General features: G+C 60.8%; 1 protein-coding gene across 1 annotated transcript in view; it reads right to left on the reverse strand.

The window, feature by feature from the left end:
- LOC122560408 (prolyl 3-hydroxylase 1-like) overlaps positions 1–22,699 on the reverse strand; it is a 72,247-nt gene extending 49,548 nt beyond the window's left edge. The window contains exons 1-2 of the mRNA XM_087998040.1: positions 22,614–22,699; positions 22,058–22,110 (exon numbers count right to left, since the gene is read on the reverse strand). Of these exons, the coding sequence (XP_087854166.1) occupies positions 22,058–22,110; positions 22,614–22,661 (101 nt within the window). The 5' untranslated portion in view covers positions 22,662–22,699. The remainder of the gene's footprint in view (positions 1–22,057; positions 22,111–22,613) is intronic.
- Positions 22,700–24,239: the final 1,540 nt, after the last annotated feature.

Here is a 24,239-nt window from a genome sequence, read left to right on the forward strand (position 1 = left end):
CACTGCCGGAGGGTCAGGTGCTGAGGGAGTGCCGCACTGTCGGAGGGTCAGTACTGAGGGTGTGCCGCACTGTCGGAGGGTCAGTACTGAGGGTGTGCCGCACTGTTGGAGGCTCAGTGCTGAGGGTGTGCCGCACTGTCGGAGGCTCAGTGCTGAGGGAATGGACACTGTCGGAGGGTCAGTGCTGAGAGATTTGGCACTATCGGAGGGTCGGTGCACTGTTGGAGGTTCAGTACTGAGGGAGCACTGCACTGTCGGAGGGTCAGTGCTGAGGGAGTGTGCACTTTCGGACGGCGAGTGCTGAGGGAGTGGGAAATGTCGGTGGGTCAGTGCTGAGGGAGAGGGCAATATCGAGATTCATGCTGAAGGAGTGCCGCAAATCAGAGGGTCAGTGCTGAGGGAGTGGGCACTGTCAGAGGGAAAGTGCTGAGGGAGTGGGCATTGTCAGAAGGTCAGTGCTGAAGGAGTGGGCACTGTCGGAGGGTCAGTGCTGAGGGAATGAGCACTGTCAGAGGGTCATAGCTGAGTGAGTGCCACACTGTCAGAGGGTCAGTGCTGAGGGAGTGCCGAACTGTCGGAGGGTCAGTGATGAGAGAGTGCCACACTGTCGGAGGGTCTGTGATGACAGAGTGGACACTGTCGGAGGGTCAGTGTTGAGGGAGTTCCGCACTGTCGGAGGGACAGTGCAGAGGGAGTGGGCACTGCCGGAGAGTCAGGTGCTGAGGGAGTGCCGCACTGTCGGAGGGTCAGTACTGAGGGTGTGCCGCACTGTCGGAGGGTCAGTACTGAGGGTGTGCCGCACTGTCGGAGGCTCAGTGCTGAGGGTGTGCCGCACTGTCGGAGGCTCAGTGCTGAGGGAATGGACACTGTCGGAGGATCAGTGCTGAGAGATTTGGGACAGTCAGAAGGACAGCGCTGAGGGAGTGGGCATTGTCGGAGGGTCAGTGCTGAGGGACTTGGCACTATCGGAGGGTCAGTGCACTGTTGGAGGTTCAGTACTGAGGGAGCACTGCACTGTCGGAGGGTCAGTGCTGAGGGAGTGTGCACTTTCGGACGGCGAGTGCTGAGGGAGGGGGAAATGTCGGTGGGTCAGTGCTGAGGGAGAGGGCAATATCGAGATTCATGCTGAAGGAGTGCCGCAAATCAGAGGGTCAGTGCTGAGGGAGTGGGCACTGTCAGAGGGAAAGTGCTGAGGGAGTGGGCACTGTCAGAGGGTCATAGCTGGGTGAGTGCCACACTGTCGGAGGGTCAGTGCTGAGGGAGTGCCGAACTGTCGGAGGGTCAGTGATGAGAGAGTGCCACACTGTCGGAGGGTCTGTGATGACAGAGTGGACACTGTCGGAGGGTCAGTGTTGAGGGAGTGCCGCACTGTCGGAGGGTCAGTGCAGAGGGAGTGCCGCACTGTCGGAGGGTCAGTGCTGAGGGAGTGCCGCACTGTCAGAGGGTCAGTGCTGAGGGAGTGCCGCACTGTCGGAGGGTCAGTGCTGAGAGAGTGCCGCACTGTCGGAGGGTTAGTGCTGAGGGAGTGGGCACTGCCGGAGGGTCAGGTGCTGAGGGAGTGCCGCACTGTCGGAGGGTCAGTACTGAGGGTGTGCCACACTGTCGGAGGGTCAGTACTGAGGGTGTGCCGCACTGTTGGAGGCTCAGTGCTGAGGGTGTGCCGCACTGTCGGAGGCTCAGTGCTGAGGGAATGGACACTGTCGGAGGGTCAGTGCTGAGAGATTTGGCACAGTCAGAAGGACATCGCTGAGGGAGTGGGCATTGTCGGAGGGTCAGTGCTGAGGGACTTGGCACTATCGGAGGGTCAGTGCACTGTTGGAGGTTCAGTACTGAGGGAGCACTGCACTGTCGGAGGGTCAGTGCTGAGGGAGTGTGCACTTTCGGACGGCGAGTGCTGTGGGAGTGGGAAATGTCGGTGGGTCAGTGCTGAGGGAGAGGGCAATATCGAGATTCATGCTGAAGGAGTGCCGCAAATCAGAGGGTCAGTGCTGAGGGAGTGGGCACTGTCAGAGGGAAAGTGCTGAGGGAGTGGGCATTGTCAGAAGGTCAGTGCTGAAGGAGTGGGCACTGTCGGAGGGTCAGTGCTGAGGGAATGAGCACTGTCAGAGGGTCAGTGCTGAGGGAGTGCCGAACTGTCGGAGGGTCAGTGATGAGAGAGTGCCACACTGTCGGAGGGTCTGTGATGACAGAGTGGACACTATCGGAGGGTCAGTGTTGAGGGAGTTCCGCACTGTCGGAGGGACAGTGCAGAGGGAGTGGACACTGTCGGAGGGTCAGTGTTGAGGGAGTGCCGCACTGTCGGAGGGTCAGTGCTGAGGGAGTGCCGCACTGTCGGAGGGTCAGTACTGAGGGTGTGCCGCACTGTCGGAGGGTCAGTACTGAGGGTGTGCCGCACTGTCGGAGGCTCAGTGCTGAGGGTGTGCCGCACTGTCGGAGGGTCAGTGCTGAGGGAGTGCCGCACTGTCGGAGGGTCAGTGCTGAGGGAGTGCCGCACTGTCAGAGGGTCAGTGCTGTGGGAGTGCCGCACTGTCGGAGGGTCAGTGCTGAGGGAGTGGGCACTGGCGGCGGGTCAGGTGCTGTGGGAGTGCCGCACTGTTGGAGGGTCAGTACTGAGGGTGTGCCGCACTGTCGGAGGGTCAGTACTGAGGGTGTGCTGCACTGTCGGAGGGTCAGTGCTGAGGGTGTGCCGCACTGTCGGAGGCTCAGTGCTGAGGGAATGGACACTGTCGGAGGGTAAGTGCTGAGAGATTTGGCACTGTCGGAGGGTCAGTGCTGAGGGAGTGGGCACTGTCGGAAGGACAGCGCTGAGGGAGAGGGCATTGTCTGAGGGTCAGTGCTGAGGGACTTGGCACTATCGGAGGGTCAGTACTGAGGCGTGTGCACTGTTAGAGGTTCAGTACTTAGGGAGCACTGCACTGTCGGAGGGTCATTGCTGAGGGAGTGTGAACTTTCGGACGGCGAGTGCTGAGGGAGAGGGCAATATCGAGATTCATGCTGAAGGAGTGCCACAAATCAGAGGGTCAGTGCTGAGGGAGTGGGCACTGTCAGAGGGAAAGTGCTGAGGGAGTGGGCATTGTCAGAGGGTCAGTGCTGAGGGAGTGGGCACTGTCGGAGGGTCAGTGATGAGGGAGAGGGCACTGTCAGAGGGTCAGTGATGAGGGAGTGGGCACTGTCGGAGGGTCAGTGATGAGGGAGAGGGCACTGTCAGAGGGTCAGTGATGAGGGAGTGGGCACTGTCGGAGGTCAGTGATGAGGGAGAGGGCACTGTCCGAGGGTCAGTGATGAGGGAGAGGGCACTGTCAGAGGGTCAGTGATGAGGGAGAGGGCACTGTCGAGAATCTGAAGCCTGACCTGTGCCGTTTGGTGAACGCGGGATGCTCATGTTCACAGGCCTGGGGGTGACAAGCATACATGACGTGGGATCACACTGGGCCAGGCACTAACTCCATAAAACTCACCCGCTCAAATCAGAAACCCGGTCAGGCGAGCAGTGCGGAGGGAGTGGGCACTGTCAGAGGGTCAGTGCTGAGGGAGTGGGCACTGTCAAGGGTCAGTGCTGAGGGAGTGCCACACTGTCAGAGGGTCAGTGCTGAGGGAGTGCCACACTGTCAGAGGGTCAGTGCTGAGGGAGTGCCACACTGTCAGAGGGTCAGTGCTGAGGGAGTGGGCACTGTCAGAGGGACAGTGCTGAGGGAGTGGGCACTGTCGGGGATTCAGTGCTGAGGGAGTGGGCACGGTCGGAGGTCAGTGCTGAGGGAGTGGGCACTGTCAGAGGGTCAGTGCTGAGGGAGTGGGCATTGTCAGAGGGTCAGTGCTGAGGGAGTGGGCATTGTCGGAGGGTCAGTACTGAGGCGTGTGCACTGTTGGAGGGTCAGTGCTGAGGGAGTGCTGCACTGTCGGAGGGTCAGTGCTGAGGGAGTGCCGCACTGTTGGAGGGTCAGTGCTGAGGGAGTGGGAAATGTCGGAGGGTCAGTGCGGAGGGAGTGCCGCACAATCAGAGGGTTAGTGCTGAGGGAGTGCTGAACTGTCGAAGGGTCAGTGCTGAGGGAGTGGAAACTGTCGGAGGGTCAGTGCTGAGGGAGTGTTTCACTGACAGAGGGTCAGTGCTGAGGGATGTGACACTATCGGAAGGTCAGTACTGAGGGTGTGCGCACTGTTGGATGGTTCAGTACTGAGGGAGTGGGCACTTTCGAGGGCGAGTGCTGAGGGAGTGGGAACAGTAGGTGGGTCAGTGCTCAGGGAGTGCCGCATGGTGAGAGGGTCAGCGCTGAGGGAATGCCGCACGGTCAGAGGGTCGGCGCTGAGGGAGTGCCGCACAGTCGGAGGGTCAGTGTTGAGGGAGTGCCGCACTTTCGGAGGTTCAGTAGTGAGGAAGTGCTACACTGTCGGAGGGTCAGTAGTGAGGGAGTGGGCACTTTCGGACGGTCAGTGCTGAGAGACCGGGCACTGTCGTAGTGTCAGTGTTGAGGGAGTACTGCAATGTCGGAGGGTCAGTGCTGAGGGACTGCCGCACTGTCGGAGGGTCAGTGCTGAGGGAGTGCCGCACTGTCGGAGGGTCAGTGCTGAGGGAGTGCTGCACTGTCGGAGGGTCAGTGCTGAGGTTGTGCCGCACTGTCGGAGGGTGAGTGCTGAGGGAGTGGGCACTGTCGGAGGTTCAGGTGCTGAGGGAGTGCCGCACTGTTGGTGGGTCAGTACTGAGGGTGTGCCGCACTGTTGATGCATCAGTATTGAGGGTGCGCCACACTGTCGGAGGGTGAGTGCTGAGGGAGTGCCGCACTGTCGGAGGGTCAGTGCTGAGGGAGTGCCGCACTGTCAGAGGGTCAGTGCTGAGGGTGTGCCGCACTATCGGAGGGTCAGTGCTGAGGGAGTGGGCACTTTCAGAGGGTGTGCGCTGAGGGAGTGGGAACAGTCGGTGGGTCAGTGCTAAGGGAGTGGGCACTGTCAGAGGGTCAGTGTTGAGGGAGTGCTGCACTGTCGGAGGGTCAGTGCTGAGGAAGTGCTGCACTGTCGGAGGGACAGTGCTGAGGGAGTGCCACACTGTCGGAGGGTCAGTGCTGAGGGTATGCCGCACTGTCGGAGAGTCAGTGCTGAGGGAGTGCCGCACTGTCGGAGGGTCAGTGCTGAGGGTATGCCGCACTGTCGGAGGGTCAGTGCTGAGGGAATGGGCACTGGCGGAGGGCCAGGTGCTGAGGGATTTGGCACTAGTGGAGGGTCAGTGCTGAGGGAGTGCTGCACTTTCGGAAGGACAGTGCTGAGTGTGTGCCACACTGTCGGAGGGTCAGTGCTAAGAGAGTGCCGCACTGTCAGAGGGTCAGTGCTGAGGGTGTGCCGCACTATCGGAGGGTCAGTGCTGAGGGAGTGGGCACTTTCGGAGGATGACTGCTGAGGGAGTGGGAACAGTCGGTGGGTCTGTGCTGAGGAAGTGCCGCACAGTCAGAGGGTCAGCGCTGAGGGAGTGCTGCAATGCCAGAGGGTCAGTGCTGAGGGAGGGCTGTAGTGTCCGAGGGTCAGTGCTGAGGGAGTGCCACACTGTCAGAGAGTCAGTGCTGAGGGAGTGCCGCACTGGCGGAGGGTCAGTGCTGAGGGAATGGGCACTGTCGGAGGGGCAGTACTGAGGGCTTGCGCACTGTCGGAGGGTCAATGCTGAGGGAGTGCCGTACTGTCGGAGGGTCAATGCTGAGGGAGTGCCATACTGTCGGAGGGTCAATGCTGAGGGAGTGCCGTACTGTCGGAAGGTCAGGTGCTGAGGGAGTGCCGCACTGTCGGAGGGTCAATGCTGAGGGAGTGCCGTACTGTCGGAGGGTCAGGTGCTGAGGGAGTGCCGCACTGTCGGAGGGTCAGTACTGAGAGTGTGCCGCATTGTCGGAGGTTCAGTACTGAGGGTGTGCCGCACTGTCGGAGGCTCAGTGCTGAGGGAATGGACACTGTCGGAGGGTAAGTGCTGGGAGATTTGGCACTGCTGGAGGGTCAGTGCTGAGGGAGTGATCACTGTCGGAAGGACAGCGCTGAGGGAGTGGGCATTGTCGGAGGGTCAGTGCTGAGGGACTTGGCACTATCGGAGGGCCAGTACTGAGGCGTGTGCACTGTTGGAGGTTCAGTACCGAGGGAGCACTGCACTGTCGGAGGGTCAGTGCTGAGGGAGTGTGCACTTTCGGACGGCGAGTGCTGAGGGAGTGGGAAATGTCCAGATTCATGCTGAAGGAGTGCAGCAAATCATTCATGCTGAAGGAGGGTCAATGCTGAGGGAGTGGGCACTGTCAGAGGGAAAGTGCTGAGGGAGAGGGCACTGTCGGAGGGTCAGTGCTGAGGGATTTGGCACTAGTGGAGGGTCAGTGCTGAGGGAATGGGAACAGTCGATGGGTCTGTGCTGAGGAAGTGCCGCACAGTCAGAGGGTCAGCGCTGAGGGAGTGCCGCACTGTCAGAGGGTCAGTGCTGAGGGAGGGCTGTACTGTCCGAGGGTCAGTGCTGAGGGAGTGCCGCACTGTCAGAGGGTCAGTGCTGAGAGAGGGCTGTACAGTCCGAGGGTCAGTGCTGAGGGAGTGCCGCACTGTCAGAGAGTCAATGCTGAGGGAGTGCAGCACTGGCGGAGGGTTAGTGCTGAGAGAGTGGGCGCTGTCAGAAGATCAGTGTTGAGGGCTTGCGCACTGTTGGAGGTTCAGTACTCAGGGAGCACTGCACTGTCGGAGGGTCAGTGCTGAGTGAGTGCCACACTGTCGGAGGGTCAGTGCTGAGGGAGTGCCGCACTGTGGGAGGGTCAGTGCTGAGGGAGTGGACACTGTCGGAGGGTCAGTGCTGAGGGAGTGGGCACTGTCGGAGGGTCAGTGCTGAGGTTGTGCCGCACTGTCGGAGGGTGAGTGCTGAGGGAGTGGGCACTGTCGGAGGGTCAGGTGCTGAGGGAGTGCCGCACTGTCGGTGGGTCAGTGCTAACATATTTGGCACTGTCTGAGGGTCAGTGCTGAGGGAGTGGGCATTGTCGGAAGGACAGTGCTGAGGGAGTGGGCATTGTCGGATGGTCAGTGCTGAGGGATTTGGCACTGTCAGGGGGTCAGTACTGAGGGCTTGCACACTGTTGGAGGTTCAGCACTGAGGGAGCACTGCACTGTCGGAGGGTCAGTGCTGAGGGAGTGCCGCACTGTGGGAGGGTCAGTGCTGAGGGAGTGCCGCACTGTCGGAGGGTCAGTGCTGAGGGATTGCTGCACTGTCGGAGGGTCAGTGCTGAGGTTGTGCCGCACTGTCGGAGGGTGAGTGCTGAGGGAGTGGGCACTGTCGGAGGGTCAGGTGCTGAGGGAGTGGGCATTGTCGGAAGGACAGTGCTGAGGGAGTGGGCATTATCGGAGGATCAGTTCTGAGGGCATGTGCACTGTTGGAGGTTCAGTACTGAGGGAGCACTGCACTGTCGGAGGGTCAGTGCTGAGGGAGTGCCGCACTGTCGGAGGGTGAGTGCTGAGGGAATGGGCACTGGCGGAGGGCCAGGTGCTGAGGGATTTGGCACTAGTGGAGGGTCAGTGCTGAGGGAGTGGGAACAGTCGGTGGGTCTGTGCTGAGGAAGTGCCGCACAGTCAAAGGGTCAGCGCTGAGGGAGTGCCGCACTGTCAGAGGGTCAGTGCTGAGGGAGGGCTGTACTGTCCGAGAGTCAGTGCTGAGGGAGTGCCGCACTGTCAGAGGGTCAGTGCTGAGGGAGGGCTGTACAGTCCGAGGGTCAGTGCTGAGGGAGTGCCGCACTGTCAGAGAGTCAATGCTGAGGGAGTGCCGCACTGGCGGAGGGTTAGTGATGAGGGAGTGGGCACTGTCGGAGTGTCAGTGCTGAGGGAGTGCCGCACTGTCGGAGGGTCAGTGCTGAGGGAGTGCCGCACTGTCGGAGGGTCAGTGCTGAGGGAGTGTCGCACTGTCGAAGGGTGAGTGCTGAGGGAGTGCCGCACTGTCGGAGGGTCAGTGCTGAGGGAGTGCCGCACTGTCAAAGGGTGAGTGCTGAGGGAGTGCCGCACTGTCGGAGGGTCAGTGCTGAGGAATTGCCGCACTGTTGGAGGGTCAGTGCTGTGGGAATGCCATGTGGTCGGAGAGTCAGTGCTGAGGGAATGGGCACTGTCGGAGGGTCAGTGCTGAGGGAGTGCCGCACTGTTGGAGGGTCAGTGCTGTGGGAATGCCATGTGGTCGGAGAGTCAGTGCTGAGGGAGTGCCGTAGTGTCGGAGGGTCAGTGCTGAGGGAGTGCCGCATTGTCGGACGGTCAGTGCTGAGGGAGTTCCGCACTGTTGGAGGGTCAGTGCTGAGGGAGTGCCGCACTGTCGGAGACTCAGTGCTGAGGCAGTGCCCCACTGTCGGAGGGTCAGTACTGAGGGAGTGCCGCACTGTTGGAGAGTCAGTGTTGAGGAAGTGCCGCACTGTTGGAGGGTCAGTGCTGAGGGAGTGGGCACTGTCGGAGTGTCAGTGCTGAGGGAGTGCCGCACTGTCGGAGGGACAGTGCTGAGGGAGTGCCACACTGTCGGAGGTCAGTGCTGAGGGAGTGCCGCACTGTCGGTGGGTCAGTGCTGAGGGAGTGCCAATGCTGAGGGAGAGCCGCACTGTCGGAGGGTCACTGCTGAAGGAGTGTGCACTGTCGGAGGGTCAGTGCTGAGGAAGTGCCACACTGTTGGAGGGTCAGTGTTGAGGAAGTGCCGCACTGTCGGAGGGTCAGTGCTGAGGGAGGGCCGCACAGTTGGAGGGTCAGTGCTGAGGGAGCGCCGCAATGTCGGAGGGTCAGTGCTGAGAGATTTGGCACTGTCTGAGGTTCAGTGCTGAGGGAGTGGGCATTGTCAGCAGGACAGTGCTGAGGGAGTGGGCATTGTCGGAGGGTCAGTGCTGAGGAATTGCTGCACTGTCGGTGGCTCAGTGCTGAGGGAGTGCCGCACAATTGGGGGGTCAGTGTTGAGGAAGTGCCGCACTGACGGAGGGTCAGTGCTGAGGGAGTGGGCACTGTCGGAGTGTCACTGCTGAGGGAGTGCCGCACTGTCGGAGGGTCAGTACTGAGGGAGTGCCACACTGTCGGAGGGTCAGTGCTGAGGGAGTGCCACACTGTTGGAGGGTCAGTGTTGAGGAAGTGACGCACTGACGGAGGGTCAGTGCTGAGGGAGTGCCGCACTGTCGGAGGGTCAATGCTGAGGAATTGCCACACTGTTGGAGGGTCAGTGCTGAGGGAGTGCCGCACTGTTGGAGGGTCAGTGCTGAGGGAGTGCCGCACTGTCGGAGGGTCAGTGCTGAGGGAGTGCCGCACTCTCAGAGGGTCAGTGCTGAGGAATTGCCACACTGTTGGAGGGTCAGTGCTGAGGGTGTGCCGCACTGTCGGAGGGTCAGTGCTGAGGAATTGCCACACTGTTGGAGGGTCAGTGCTGAGGGAGTGCCGCACTCTCAGAGGGTCAGTGCTGAGGAATTGCCACACTGTCGGAGGGTCAGTGCTGAGGGAGTGCCGCACTGTCGGAGGGTCAGTGCTGAGGAATTGCCACACTGTTGGAGGGTCAGTGCTGAGGGAGTGCCGCACTCTCAGAGGGTCAGTGCTGAGGAATTGCCACACTGTCGGAGGGTCAGTGCTGAGGGAGTGCCGCACTGTCGGAGGGTCAGTGCTGAGGAATTGCCACACTGTTGGAGGGTCAGTGCTGAGGGTGTGCCGCACTCTCAGAGGGTCAGTGCTGAGGAATTGCCACACTGTTGGAGGGTCAGTGCTGAGGAATTGCCACATTGTCGGAGACTCAGTGCTGAGGGAGTGACGCACTGTCAGAGGGAGTGCCGCACTGTTGGAGGGTCAGTGCTGAGGGAATGCCGTGTGGTCGGAGGATCAGTGCTGAGGGAATGGGAATTGTCGGAGGGTCTGTGCTGAGGGAGAGCCGCACTATCGGAGGGTCAGTGCTGAGGGAGAGCCGCACTGTCGGAGACTCAGTGCTGACGGACTGACGCACTGTCGGAGGGTCAGTGCTGAGGGAGTGCCACACTGTCGGAGGGTCAGTGCTGAGGGAGTGCCGCACTGTTGGAGGGTCAGTGCTGAGGGAATGCCGCACTGTTTGAGGGTCTGTGCTGAGGGAATGCGTGTGGTCGGAGGATCAGTGCTGAGGGAATGGGCACTGTCGGAGGGTCTGTGCTGAGGGAAAACTGCACTGTTGGAGGGTCAGTGCTGTGGGAATACCGTGTGGTCGGAGGGTCAGTGCTGAGGAAGTGCCGTAGTGTCTGCGCTGAGGGAGTGCCGTACTGTCGGAGGGTCAGTACTGAGGGAGTGCCACACTGTCGGAGGGTCAGTGCTGAGGGAGTGCCACACTGTTGGAGGGTCAGTGTTGAGGAAGTGCCACACTGTCGGAGGGTCAGTGTTGAGGAAGCCGCACTGTCGGAGGGTCAGTGCTGAGGGAGGGCCGCACTGTCGGAGGGTCAGTGCTGAGGGAGTGCAGCACTGTCGGAGGGTCAGTGCTGAGAGATTTGGCACTGTCTGAGGGTCAGTGCTGAGGGAGTGGGCATTGTCGGAGACTCAGTGTTGAGGGAGTGCCGCACTGACGGAGGGTGAGTGCTGAGGGAATAGGCACTGTCGAACTGTCAGTGCTGAGGGAGTGCCGCACTGTCGGAGGGTCAGTACTGAGGAATTGCCACACTGTCGGAGACTCAGTGCTGAGGGAGTGCCACACTGTCGGAGGGTCAGTGCTGAGGGAGTGCCGCACTGTCAGAGGGTCAGTGCTGAGGAATTGCCACACTGTCGGAGGGTCAGTGCTGAGGGAGTGACGCACTGTCGGAGGGTCAGTGCTGAGGGAGTGCCGCACTGTTGGAGGGTCAGTGCTGAGGGAATGCCGTGTGGTCGGAGGATCAGTGCTGAGGGAATGGGCACTGTCGGAGGGTCTGTGCTGAGGGAGAGCCGCACTGTCGGAGGGTCAGTGCTGAGGGAGTGCCGCACTGTTGGAGGGTCAGTGCTGAGGGAATGCCGCACTGTTTGAGGGTCTGTGCTGAGGGAATGCGTGTGGTCGGAGGATCAGTGCTGAGGGAATGGGCACTGTCGGAGGGTCTGTGCTGAGGGAAAGCTGCACTGTTGGAGGGTCAGTGCTGTGGGAATGCCGTGTGGTCGGAGGGTCAGTGCTGAGGGAGTGCCGTAGTGTCTGTGCTGAGGGAGTGCCGTACTGTCGGAGGGTCATTGTTGAGGGACTGCCGCACTGTCAGAGGGTCAGTGCTGAGGGAGTGCCGCACTGTTGGAGGGTCAGTGCTGAGGGAATGCTGTGTGGCCGGAGGGTCAGTGCTGCGGGAGTGGGCACTGTCGGAGGGTCAGTGCTGAGGGATTGCCACACTGTCGGAGACTCAGTGCTGAGGGAGTGCCGCACTGTTGGAGGGTCAGTGCTGAGGGAATGCCGTGTGGCCGGAGGGTCAGTGCTGCGGGAGTGGGCACTGTCGGAGGGTCAGTGCTGAGGGATTGCCACACTGTCGGAGACTCAGTGCTGAGGGAGTGCCGCACTGTTGGAGGGTCAGTGCTGAGGGAGTGCCGCACTGTTGGAGGGTCAGTGCTGAGGGAGTGCCGCACTGTCAGAGGGTCAGTGCTGAGGGAGTGCCAATGCTGAGGGAGTGCCGCACAGTGGGAGGGTCAGTACTGAGGGAGAGCCGCACTGTCGGAGGGTCAGTGCTGAGGGAGTGCCACACTGTTGGAGGGTCAGTGTTGAGGAAGTGCCGCACTGTTGGAGGGTCAGGGCTGAGGGAGGGCCGCACTGTCGGAGTGTCAGTGCTGAAGGAGTGTGCACTATCGGAGGATCAGTGCTGAGGGAATGTCGCACTGTTGGAGGGTCAGTGCTGAGGGAGTGCTGCACTGTCGGAGGGTCAGTGCTGAGGGAGAGCCGCACTGTAGGAGGGTCAGTACTGAGGGAGTGCAACACTGTCGGAGGGTCAGTGCTGAGGGAGTGCCACACTGTTGGAGGGTCAGTGTTGAGGAAGTGCCGCACTGTTGGAGGGTCAGGGCTGAGGGAGGGCCGCACTGTCGGAGTGTCAGTGCTGAGGGAGTGCCGCACTGTCGGAGGGTCAGTGCTGAGGGAGTGCCGCACTGTTGGAGGGTCAGTGCTGTGGGAATGCCATGTGGTCGGAGAGTCAGTGCTGAGGGAGTGCCGTAGTGTCGGTGGGTCAGTGCTGAGGGAGTGCCACACTGTCGGAGGGTCAGTGCTGAGGGAGTGCCGCACTGTCGGAGGGTCAGTTCTGAGGAATTGCCGCACTGTCGGAGGGTCAGTGCTGAGGGAGGGCCGCACTGTCGGAGGGTCAGTGCTGAGGGAGTGCCGCACTGTTGGAGGGTCAGTGCTGAAAGATTTGGCACTGTCTGAGGGTCAGTGCTGAGGGAGTGGGCATTGTCGGAGGGTCAGTGCTGAGGGAGTGCCGCACTGTCAGAGGGTCAGTGCTAGGGAATTGCCACACTGTCGGAGACTCAGTGCTGAGGGAGTGCCGCACTGTTGGAGGGTCAGTGCTGAGGGAATGCCGTGTGGTCGGAGGATCAGTGCTGAGGGAATGGGCACTGTCGGAGGGTCTGTGCTGAGGGAGAGCCGCACTGTTGGAGGGTCAGTGCTGTGGGAATGCCGTGTGGTCGGAGGGTCAGTGCTGAGGAAGTGCCGTAGTGTCTGCGCTGAGGGAGTGCCGTACTGTCGGAGGGTCAGTACTGAGGGAGTGCCACACTGTCGGAGGGTCAGTGCTGAGGGAGTGCCACACTGTTGGAGGGTCAGTGTTGAGGAAGTGCCACACTGTCGGAGGGTCAGTGTTGAGGAAGCCGCACTGTCGGAGGGTCAGTGCTGAGGGAGTGCAGCACTGTCGGAGGGTCAGTGCTGAGAGATTTGGCACTGTCTGAGGGTCAGTGCTGAGGGAGTGGGCATTGTCGGAGACTCAGTGTTGAGGGAGTGCCGCACTGACGGAGGGTGAGTGCTGAGGGAATAGGCACTGTCGAACTGTCAGTGCTGAGGGAGTGCCGCACTGTCGGAGGGTCAGTACTGAGGAATTGCCACACTGTCGGAGACTCAGTGCTGAGGGAGTGCCACACTGTCGGAGGGTCAGTGCTGAGGGAGTGCCGCACTGTCAGAGGGTCAGTGCTGAGGAATTGCCACACTGTCGGAGGGTCAGTGCTGAGGGAGTGACGCACTGTCGGAGGGTCAGTGCTGAGGGAGTGCCGCACTGTTGGAGGGTCAGTGCTGAGGGAATGCCGTGTGGTCGGAGGATCAGTGCTGAGGGAATGGGCACTGTCGGAGGGTCTGTGCTGAAGGAGAGCCGCACTGTCGGAGGGTCAGTGCTGAGGGAGTGCCGCACTGTTGGAGGGTCAGTGCTGAGGGAATGCCGCACTGTTTGAGGGTCTGTGCTGAGGGAATGCGTGTGGTCGGAGGATCAGTGCTGAGGGAATGGGCACTGTCGGAGGGTCTGTGCTGAGGGAGTGCCGTGTGGTCGGAGGGTCAGTGCTGAGGGAGTGCCGTAGTGTCTGTGCTGAGGGAGTGCCGTACTGTCGGAGGGTCATTGTTGAGGGACTGCCGCACTGTCGGAGGGTCAGTGCTGAGGGAGTGCCGCACTGTTGGAGGGTCAGTGCTGAGGGAATGCCGTGTGGCCGGAGGGTCAGTGCTGCGGGAGTGGGCACTGTCGGAGGATCAGTGCTGAGGGAATGCCGCACTGTCGGAGACTCAGTGCTGAGGGAGTGCCGCACTGTTGGAGGGTCAGTGCTGAGGGAGTGCCGCACTGTTGGAGGGTCAGTGCTGAGGGAGTGCCGCACTGTCAGAGGGTCAGTGCTGAGGGAGTGCCAATGCTGAGGGAGTGCCGCACAGTGGGGGGGTCAGTACTGAGGGAGAGCCGCACTGTGGGAGGGTCAGTGCTGAAGGAGTGTGCACTATCGGAGGATCAGTGCTGAGGGAATGCCGCACTGTTGGAGGGTCAGTGCTGAGGGAGTGCTGCACTGTCGGAGGGTCAGTGCTGAGGGAGAGCCGCACTGTAGGAGGGTCAGTACTGAGGGAGTGCAACACTGTCGGAGGGTCAGTGCTGAGGGAGTGCCACACTGTTGGAGGGTCAGTGTTGAGGAAGTGCCGCACTGTTGGAGGATCAGGGCTGAGGGAGTGGGCACTGTCGGAGTGTCAGTGCTGAGGGAGTGCCGCACTGTCGGAGGGTCAGTGCTGAGGGAGTGCCGCACTGTTGGAGGGTCAGTGCTGTGGGAATGCCATGTGGTCGGAGAGTCAGTGCTGAGGGAGTGCCGTAGTGTCGGAGGGTCAGTGCTGAGGGAGTGCCACACTGTCGGAGGGTCAGTGCTGAGGGAGTGCCGCACTGTCGGAGGGTCAGTGCTGAGGGAGTGCCGCACTGTTGGAGGGTCAATGCTGAAAGATTTGGCACTGTCTGAGGGTCAGTGCTGAGGGAGTGGGCATTGTCGGAGGGTCAGTGCTGAGGGAGTGCCGCACTGTCAGAGGGTCAGTGCTGAGGGAATGCCGTGTGGTCGGAGGATCAGTGCTGAGGGAATGGGCACTGTCGGAGGGTCTGTGCTGAGGGAGAGCCGCACTGTTGGAGGGTCAGTGCTGAGGGAATGTCGCACTATTTGAGGGTCTGTGCTGAGGGAATGCATGTGGTCGGAGGATCAGTGCTGAGGGAATGGGCACTGTCGGAGGGTCTGTGCTGAGGGAAAACTGCACTGTCGGAGGGTCAGTGCTGTGGGAATGCCGTGTGGTCGGAGGGTCAGTGCTGAGGAAGTGCCGTAGTGTCTGTGCTGAGGGAGTGCCGTACTGTCGGAGGGTCATTGTTGAGGGACTGCCGCACTGTCGGAGGGTCAGTGCTGAGGGATTGCCGCAACGTTGGAGGGTCAGTGCTGAGGGAGTGCCGCAACGTTGGAGGGTCAGTGCTGAGGGAATGCCGTGTGGCCGGAGGGTCAGTGCTGCGGGAGTGGGCACTGTCGGAGGGTCAGTGCTGAGGGATTGCCACACTGTCGGAGACTCAGTGCTGAGGGAGTGCCGCACTGTTGGAGGGTCAGTGCTGAGGGAGTGCCGCACTGTTGGAGGGTCAGTGCTGAGGGAGTGCCGCACTGTCGGAGGGTCAGTGCTGAGGGAGTGCCAATGCTGAGGGAGTGCCGCACTGTGGGAGGATCAGTGCTGAGGGAATGCCGCACTGTTGGAGGGTCAGTGCTGAGGGAGTGCTGCACTGTCGGAGGGTCAGTGCCGAGGGAGAGCCGCACTGTAGGAGGGTCAGTACTGAGGGAGTGCCACACTGTCGGAGGGTCAGTGCTGATGGAGTGCCACACTGTTGGAGGGTCAGTGTTGAGGAAGTGCCGCACTGTTGGAGGGTCAGTGCTGAGGTAGTGGGCACTGTCGCAGTGTCAGTGCTGAGGGAATGCCGCACTGTCGAAGGGTGAGTGCTGAGGGAGTGCCGCACTGTCGGAGGGTCAGTGCTGAGGGAGTGCCGCACTGTTGAAGGGTGAGTGCCGAGGGAGTGCCGCACTGTCGGAGGGTCAGTGCTGAGGGAGTGCCGCACTGTTGGAGGGTCAGTGCTGAGGGAATGGGCACTGTTGGAGGGTTAGGGCTGAGCGAGTGCCGCACTGTCAGAGGGTCAGTGCTGAGGGAGTGGGCACTGTCGGAGACTCAGTGCTGAGGGAGAGCCGTACTGTCGGAGGGTCAGTGCTGAGGGAGTGCCGCACTGTTGGAGGGTCAGTGCTGAGGGAGTGCCGCACTGTCGGAGGGTCAGTGCTGAGGGAGTGCCGCACTGTCGGAGGGTCAGTGCTGAGGGAGAGCCGTACTGTCGGAGGGTCAGTGCTGAGGGAGTGCCGCACTGTTGGAGGGTCAGTGCTGAGGGAGTGCCGCACTGTCGGAGGGTCAGTGCTGAGGGAGTGCCGCACTGTCGGAGGGTCAGTGCTGAGGGAGAGCCGTACTGTCGGAGGGTCAGTGCTGAGGGAGTGCCGCACTGTTGGAGGGTCAGTGCTGAGGGAATGCCGCGTGGTCGGAGGGTCAGTGCTGAGGGAGAGCCGCACTGTCGGAGGGTCAGTGCTGAGGGAGTGCCGCACTGTCGGAGGGTCAGTGCTGAGGGAGTGCCGCACTGTCGGAGGGTCAGTGCTGAGGGAGTGCCGCACTATCGGAGGGTCAGTGCTGAGGGAGTGCCGCACTGTCGGAGGGTCAGTGCTGAGGGAGTGCCGCACTGTCGGAGGGTCAGTGCTGAGGGAGTGCCGCACTGTCGGAGGGTCAGTGCTGAGGGAGTGCCGCACTGTCGGAGGGTCAGTGCTGAGGGAGAGCCGTACTGTCGGAGGGTCAGTGCTGAGGGAGTGCCGCACTGTCGGAGGGTCAGTGCTGAGGGAGTGCCGCACTGTCGGAGGGTCAGTGCTGAGGGAGAGCCGTACTGTCGGAGGGTCAGTGCTGAGGGAGTGCCGCACTGTTGGAGGGTCAGTGCTGAGGGAATGCCGCGTGGTCGGAGGGTCAGTGCTGGGGGAGAGCCGTACTGTCGGAGGGTCAGTGCTGAGGGAGTGCTGCACTGTTGGAGGGTCAGTGCTGAGGGAATGCCGCGTGGTCGGAGGGTCAGTGCTGAGGGAGAGCCGTACTTTTGGAGGGTCAGTGCTGAGGGAATGCCGCGTGGTCGGAGGGTCAGTGCTGAGGGAGAGCCGTACTGTCGGAGGGTCAGTGCTGAGGGAGTGCCGCACTGTCGGAGGGTCAGTGCTGAGGGAGTGCCGCACTGTCGGAGGGTCAGTGCTGAGGGAGAGCCGTACTGTCGGAGGGTCAGTGCTGAGGGAGTGCCGCACTGTTGGAGGGTCAGTGCTGAGGGAGTGCCGCACTGTCGGAGGGTTAGTGCTGAGGGAGTGGGCACTGCCGGAGGGTCAGTGCTGAGGGAATGCCGTGTGGCCGGAGGGTCAGTGCTGCGGGAGTGGGCACTGTCGGAGGGTCAGTGCTGAGGGATTGCCACACTGTCGGAGACTCAGTGCTGAGGGAGTGCCGCACTGTTGGAGGGTCAGTGCTGAGGGAGTGCCGCACTGTTGGAGGGTCAGTGCTGAGGGAGTGCCGCACTGTCAGAGGGTCAGTGCTGAGGGAGTGCCAATGCTGAGGGAGTGCCAATGCTGAGGGAGTGCCGCACAGTGGGAGGGTCAGTACTGAGGGAGAGCCGCACTGTGGGAGGGTCAGTGCTGAAGGAGTGTGCACTATCGGAGGATCAGTGCTGAGGGAATGCCGCACTGTTGGAGGGTCAGTGCTGAGGGAGTGCTGCACTGTCGGAGGGTCAGTGCTGAGGGAGAGCCGCACTGTAGGAGGGTCAGTACTGAGGGAGTGCAACACTGTCGGAGGGTCAGTGCTGAGGGAGTGCCACACTGTTGGAGGGTCAGTGTTGAGGAAGTGCCGCACTGTTGGAGGGTCAGGGCTGAGGGAGTGGGCACTGTCGGAGTGTCAGTGCTGAGGGAGTGCCGCACTGTCGGAGGGTCAGTGCTGAGGGAGTGCCGCACTGTTGGAGGGTCAGTGCTGTGGGAATGCCATGTGGTCGGAGAGTCAGTGCTGAGGGAGTGCCGTAGTGTCGGAGGGTCAGTGCTGAGGGAGTGCCACACTGTCGGAGGGTCAGTGCTGAGGGAGTGCCGCACTGTCGGAGGGTCAGTTCTGAGGAATTGCCGCACTGTCGGAGGGTCAGTGCTGAGGGAGGGCCGCACTGTCGGAGGGTCAGTGCTGAGGGAGTGCTGCACTGTTGGAGGGTCAGTGCTGAAAGATTTGGCACTGTCTGAGGGTCAGTGCTGAGGGAGTGGGCATTGTCAGAGGGTCAGTGCTGAGGGAGTGCCGCACTGTCAGAGGGTCAGTGCTAGGGAATTGCCACACTGTCGGAGACTCAGTGCTGAGGGAGTGCCGCACTGTTGGAGGGTCAGTGCTGAGGGAATGCCGTGTGGTCGGAGGATCAGTGCTGAGGGAATGGGCACTGTCGGAGGGTCTGTGCTGAGGGAGAGCCGCACTGTTGGAGGGTCAGTGCTGAGGGAAAGTCGCACTATTTGAGGGTCTGTGCTGAGGGAATGCATGTGGTCGGAGGATCAGTGCTGAGGGAATGGGCACTGTCGGAGGGTCTGTGCTGAGGGAAAACTGCACTGTTGGAGGGTCAGTGCTGTGGGAATGCCGTGTGGTCGGAGGGTCAGTGCTGAGGAAGTGCCGTAGTGTCTGTGCTGAGGGAGTGCCGTACTGTCGGAGGGTCATTGTTGAGGGACTGCCGCACTGTCGGAGGGTCAGTGCTGAGGGATTGCCGCAACGTTGGAGGGTCAGTGCTGAGGGAGTGCCGCACTGTCGGAGGGTCAGTGCTGAGGGAGTGCCGCACTGTCGGAGGGTCAGTGCTGAGGGAGAGCCGTACTGTCGGAGGGTCAGTGCTGAGGGAGTGCCGCACTGTTGGAGGGTCAGTGCTGAGGGAGTGCCGCACTGTCGGAGGGTCAGTGCTGAGGGAGTGCCGCACTGTCGGAGGGTCAGTGCTGAGGGAGAGCCGTACTGTCGGAGGGTCAGTGCTGAGGGAGTGCCGCACTGTTGGAGGGTCAGTGCTGAGGGAATGCCGCACTGTCGGAGGGTCAGTGCTGAGGGAGAGCCGCACTGTCGGAGGGTCAGTGCTGAGGGAGTGCCGCACTGTCGGAGGGTCAGTGCTGAGGGAGTGCCGCACTGTCGGAGGGTCAGTGCTGAGGGAGTGCCGCACTATCGGAGGGTCAGTGCTGAGGGAGTGCCGCACTGTCGGAGGGTCAGTGCTGAGGGAGTGCCGCACTGTCGGAGGGTCAGTGCTGAGGGAGTGCCGCACTGTCGGAGGGTCAGTGCTGAGGGAGTGCCGCACTGTCGGAGGGTCAGTGCTGAGGGAGAGCCGTACTGTCGGAGGGTCAGTGCTGAGGGAGTGCCGCACTGTCGGAGGGTCAGTGCTGAGGGAGTGCCGCACTGTCGGAGGGTCAGTGCTGAGGGAGAGCCGTACTGTCGGAGGGTCAGTGCTGAGGGAGTGCCGCACTGTTGGAGGGTCAGTGCTGAGGGAATGCCGCGTGGTCGGAGGGTCAGTGCTGGGGGAGAGCCGTACTGTCGGAGGGTCAGTGCTGAGGGAGTGCTGCACTGTTGGAGGGTCAGTGCTGAGGGAATGCCGCGTGGTCGGAGGGTCAGTGCTGAGGGAGAGCCGTACTTTTGGAGGGTCAGTGCTGAGGGAATGCCGCGTGGTCGGAGGGTCAGTGCTGAGGGAGAGCCGTACTGTCGGAGGGTCAGTGCTGAGGGAGTGCCGCACTGTCGGAGGGTCAGTGCTGAGGGAGTGCCGCACTGTCGGAGGGTCAGTGCTGAGGGAGAGCCGTACTGTCGGAGGGTCAGTGCTGAGGGAGTGCCGCACTGTTGGAGGGTCAGTGCTGAGGGAGTGCCGCACTGTCAGAGGGTCAGTGCTGAGGGAGTGCCAATGCTGAGGGAGTGCCGCACAGTGGGAGGGTCAGTACTGAGGGAGAGCCGCACTGTGGGAGGGTCAGTGCTGAAGGAGTGTGCACTATCGGAGGATCAGTGCTGAGGGAATGCCGCACTGTTGGAGGGTCAGTGCTGAGGGAGTGCTGCACTGTCGGAGGGTCAGTGCTGAGGGAGAGCCGCACTGTAGGAGGGTCAGTACTGAGGGAGTGCAACACTGTCGGAGGGTCAGTGCTGAGGGAGTGCCACACTGTTGGAGGGTCAGTGTTGAGGAAGTGCCGCACTGTTGGAGGGTCAGGGCTGAGGGAGTGGGCACTGTCGGAGTGTCAGTGCTGAGGGAGTGCCGCACTGTCGGAGGGTCAGTGCTGAGGGAGTGCCGCACTGTTGGAGGGTCAGTGCTGTGGGAATGCCATGTGGTCGGAGAGTCAGTGCTGAGGGAGTGCCGTAGTGTCGGAGGGTCAGTGCTGAGGGAGTGCCACACTGTCGGAGGGTCAGTGCTGAGGGAGTGCCGCACTGTCGGAGGGTCAGTTCTGAGGAATTGCCGCACTGTCGGAGGGTCAGTGCTGAGGGAGGGCCGCACTGTCGGAGGGTCAGTACTGAGGGAGTGCTGCACTGTTGGAGGGTCAGTGCTGAAAGATTTGGCACTGTCTGAGGGTCAGTGCTGAGGGAGTGGGCATTGTCAGAGGGTCAGTGCTGAGGGAGTGCCGCACTGTCGGAGGGTCAGTGCTAGGGAATTGCCACACTGTCGGAGACTCAGTGCTGAGGGAGTGCCGCACTGTTGGAGGGTCAGTGCTGAGGGAATGCCGTGTGGTCGGAGGATCAGTGCTGAGGGAATGGGCACTGTCGGAGGGTCTGTGCTGAGGGAGAGCCGCACTGTTGGAGGGTCAGTGCTGAGGGAATGTCGCACTATTTGAGGGTCTGTGCTGAGGGAATGCATGTGGTCGGAGGATCAGTGCTGAGGGAATGGGCACTGTCGGAGGGTCTGTGCTGAGGGAAAACTGCACTGTTGGAGGGTCAGTGCTGTGGGAATGCCGTGTGGTCGGAGGGTCAGTGCTGAGGAAGTGCCGTAGTGTCTGTGCTGAGGGAGTGCCGTACTGTCGGAGGGTCATTGTTGAGGGACTGCCGCACTGTCGGAGGGTCAGTGCTGAGGGAGTGCCGCACTGTTGGAGGGTCAGTGCTGAGGGAATGCTGTGTGGCCGGAGGGTCAGTGCTGCGGGAGTGGGCACTGTCGGAGGGTCAGTGCTGAGGGATTGCCACACTGTCGGAGACTCAGTGCTGAGGGAGTGCCGCACTGTTGGAGGGTCAGTGCTGAGGGAGTGCCGCACTGTCGGAGGGTCAGTGCTGAGGGAGTGCCGCACTGTTGGAGGGTCAGTGCTGAGGGAGTGCCGCACTGTCGGAGGGTCAGTGCTGAGGGAGTGCCAATGCTGAGGGAGTGCCGCACAGTGGGAGGGTCAGTACTGAGGGAGAGCCGCACTGTCGGAGGGTCAGTGCTGAAGGAGTGTGCACTGTCGGAGGATCAGTGCTGAGGGAATGCCGCACTGTCGGAGGGTCAGTGCCGAGGGAGAGCCGCACTGTAGGAGGGTCAGTACTGAGGGAGTGCCACACTGTCGGAGGGTCAGTGCTGATGGAGTGCCACACTGTTGGAGGGTCAGTGTTGAGGAAGTGCCGCACTGTTGGAGGGTCAGTGCTGAGGGAGTGGGCACTGTCGCAATGTCAGTGCTGAGGGAGTGCCGCACTGTCGGAGGGTCAGTGCTGAGGGAGTGCCGCACTGTCGGAGGGTCAGTGCTGAGGGAGTGCCGCACTGTCGAAGGGTGAGTGCTGAGGGAGTGCCGCACTGTTGGAGGGTCAGTGCTGAGGGAATGCCCTGTGGTCGGAGGATCAGTGCTGAGGGAATGGGCACTGTCGGAGACTCAGTGCTGAGGGAGTGCCGCACTGTCAGAGGGTCAGTGCTGAGGAATTGCCGCACTGTTGGAGGGTCAGTGCTGAGGGAGTGCCGCACTGTTGGAGGGTCAGTGCTGAGGGAGTGCCGCACTGTTGGAGGGTCAGTGCTGAGGGAGTGCCGCACTGTTGGAGGGTCAGTGCTGAGGGAGTGCCGCACTGTCGGAGACTCAGTGCTGAGGCAGTGCCCCACTGTCGGAGGGTCAGTACTGAGGGAGTGCCGCACTGTCGAAGGGTCAGTGCTGAGGGAGTGCCGCACTGTCGGAGGGTCAGTGCTGAGGGAGTGCCGCACTGTCGGAGGGTCAGTGCTGAGGGATTGCCGCACTGTCGGAGGGTCAGTGCTGAGGGAGAGCCGTACTGTCGGAGGGTCAGTGCTGAGGGAGTGCCGCACTGTCGGAGGGTCAGTGCTGAGGGAGTGCCGCACTGTCGGAGGGTCAGTGCTGAGGGAGAGCCGTACTGTCGGAGGGTCAGTGCTGAGGGAGTGCCGCACTGTTGGAGGGTCAGTGCTGAGGGAATGCCGTGTGGTCGGAGGGTCAGTGCTGAGGGAGTGCCGCACTGTCGGAGGGTCAGTGCTGAGGGAGTGCCGCACTGTTGGAGGGTCAGTGCTGAGGGAATGCCGTGTGGTCGGAGGGTCAGTGCTGAGGGAGTGCCGCACTGTCGGAGGGTCAGTGCTGAGGGAGTGCCGCACTGTTGGAGGGTCAGTGCTGAGGGAATGCCGTGTGGTCGGAGGGTCAGTGCTGAGGGAGTGCCGCACTGTCGGAGGGTCAGTGTTGAGGGAGAGTGTACTCAGCGAGGTACCTGCTGTTGTTTTGAACCGAATGCGGGATTAGTTCATGAGGCGTCCACGAATCCTGAGAATACACAATTTAGAAAGTGTTCACAAGTTACATAATTTCAACTTTTAACCCTCACGTTTTCTCCACCTTGTAACGAGACAGAGAGAGAGAGAGAGACTGAGAGAGAGAGGGAGGGAGAGAGAGAGACAGAGACAGAGAGACAGACAGAGAGAGAGAGACAGAGAGAGAGAGACAGAGAGAGAGAGGGAGGGAGAGAGAGAGATAGACAGAGAGAGAGAGGGAGGGGGAGAGAGAGGGAGAGAGAGAGAGAGAGATAGAGAGAGAGAGGGAGGGAGAGAGAGAGAGAGAGAGAGAGAGGGAGGGAGAGAGAGAGAGAGATAGACAGAGAGAGAGAGGGAGGGGGAGAGAGAGGGAGAGAGAGAGAGAGAGAGAGAGACAGAGAGAGAGAGAAGGATGGGGGGAGAGAGAGAGGGAGAGAGAGAGAGAGAGAGAGAGAGAGAGAGAAAAAAAGAGAGATAGAAGGATGGAAAGAGAGAGACAGATTTTCCGGGTCTTACCGGATCAATGAAGTGATGTCCGAGAGACTCCACAGCGAGATACAACATCTCCTTTTGTAAGAGGGACTCCTCAATATAACCTTTAATATTCTGGAAAACAGGAAAAGGGTGAGAGAGGGTGGGGAGGGGGAGGAGAGCGAGAGAATGGGCACACATACAGAGACAAATACACACACACACAGAGACACACACACACACAGAGACACACACGCACACAGACACACGGAGACACACAGAGACACACACACACACACACACAGAGACACACACGCACACAGAGACACACACGCACACAGAGACAAACACACGCACACAGAGACACACACAGAGACACACACAGAGACACACACGCACACTGAGACACACACACATACTAAGACACACACAGCGACACACACAGCAGCACACTGACACACACAGAGACACACACGCACACAGAGTTACAGACACACACACACACGCACACAGCGGCACACACACACACACAGACACACACATACACAGAGACACACACACACAAAGACACACGGAGACACACACAGACATGCACACAGTGACACACACAGACACACATGCACAGAGACACACACACAGACACACAAATACGCACACAGACATACACACACGCACACACAGACACACAAACATGCACAGACACACGCACATAGACACTGAGACACAGCCACACACATGCACACACACAGACATGCACACAGAGACACAGACACACGCACAGACACATACACACTCAGAAACACACGCACGCACACACAGACACACGCGTGCGCACACAGACACACACGGAGACACACACACGCACACAGTGGCACACACACACACGCACACAGTGGCACACACACAGAGACACACGGAGACACACACAAACAGGCACACGGACACACAGAGAGTCACACACACGCACACAGTGACACACACACACAGACACATGCACACGCACACAGATACACACACGCACAGAGACACACATAGAGACACACACACACAGAGACACACACACACTCTCACAGCCAGAGAGACACACACACATGAACAGACACACGCACACAGATACTGAAACACAGCGCCACACACACGCACACACAGATACACAGACACGCACACAGACACACGCACAATCACAGATACACACACAGCCACACACACACTCAGAAACATACACGCATGCACACACACACACAGAGACATACACACGCACGCATACAGACACACACACGGAGACATACACACGCACACAGTGACACACAAACACGAACACAGAGATACACACACGCAGTGACACACACGCACACCGACTCACACACACACACGGAGACACACACGCACACAGTGACACACACAGAGACACGCACACACAGAGACACAGCCACACACACACACATGAACCAACACACGCACACAGACACTGAGACACAGCCACACACACACATGCACACATGTACACACAAATACAGATACACACACAATCAGAAACACACGCGCACACACACACAGAGACATACACACACAGAGACACACACACATACACAGAGAGAGACACGCACACAGACACACACATGCACACAGGCACCCACACACACAGAGAGACAGACACAGAGACACAGCCAC

Source organism: Chiloscyllium plagiosum, unplaced genomic scaffold, assembly GCF_037043375.1.
Source record: "Chiloscyllium plagiosum isolate Xiang-an unplaced genomic scaffold, Cpla_swu_hap1 HiC_scaffold_20, whole genome shotgun sequence".
NCBI classification, from domain to species: domain Eukaryota; kingdom Metazoa; phylum Chordata; class Chondrichthyes; order Orectolobiformes; family Hemiscylliidae; genus Chiloscyllium; species Chiloscyllium plagiosum.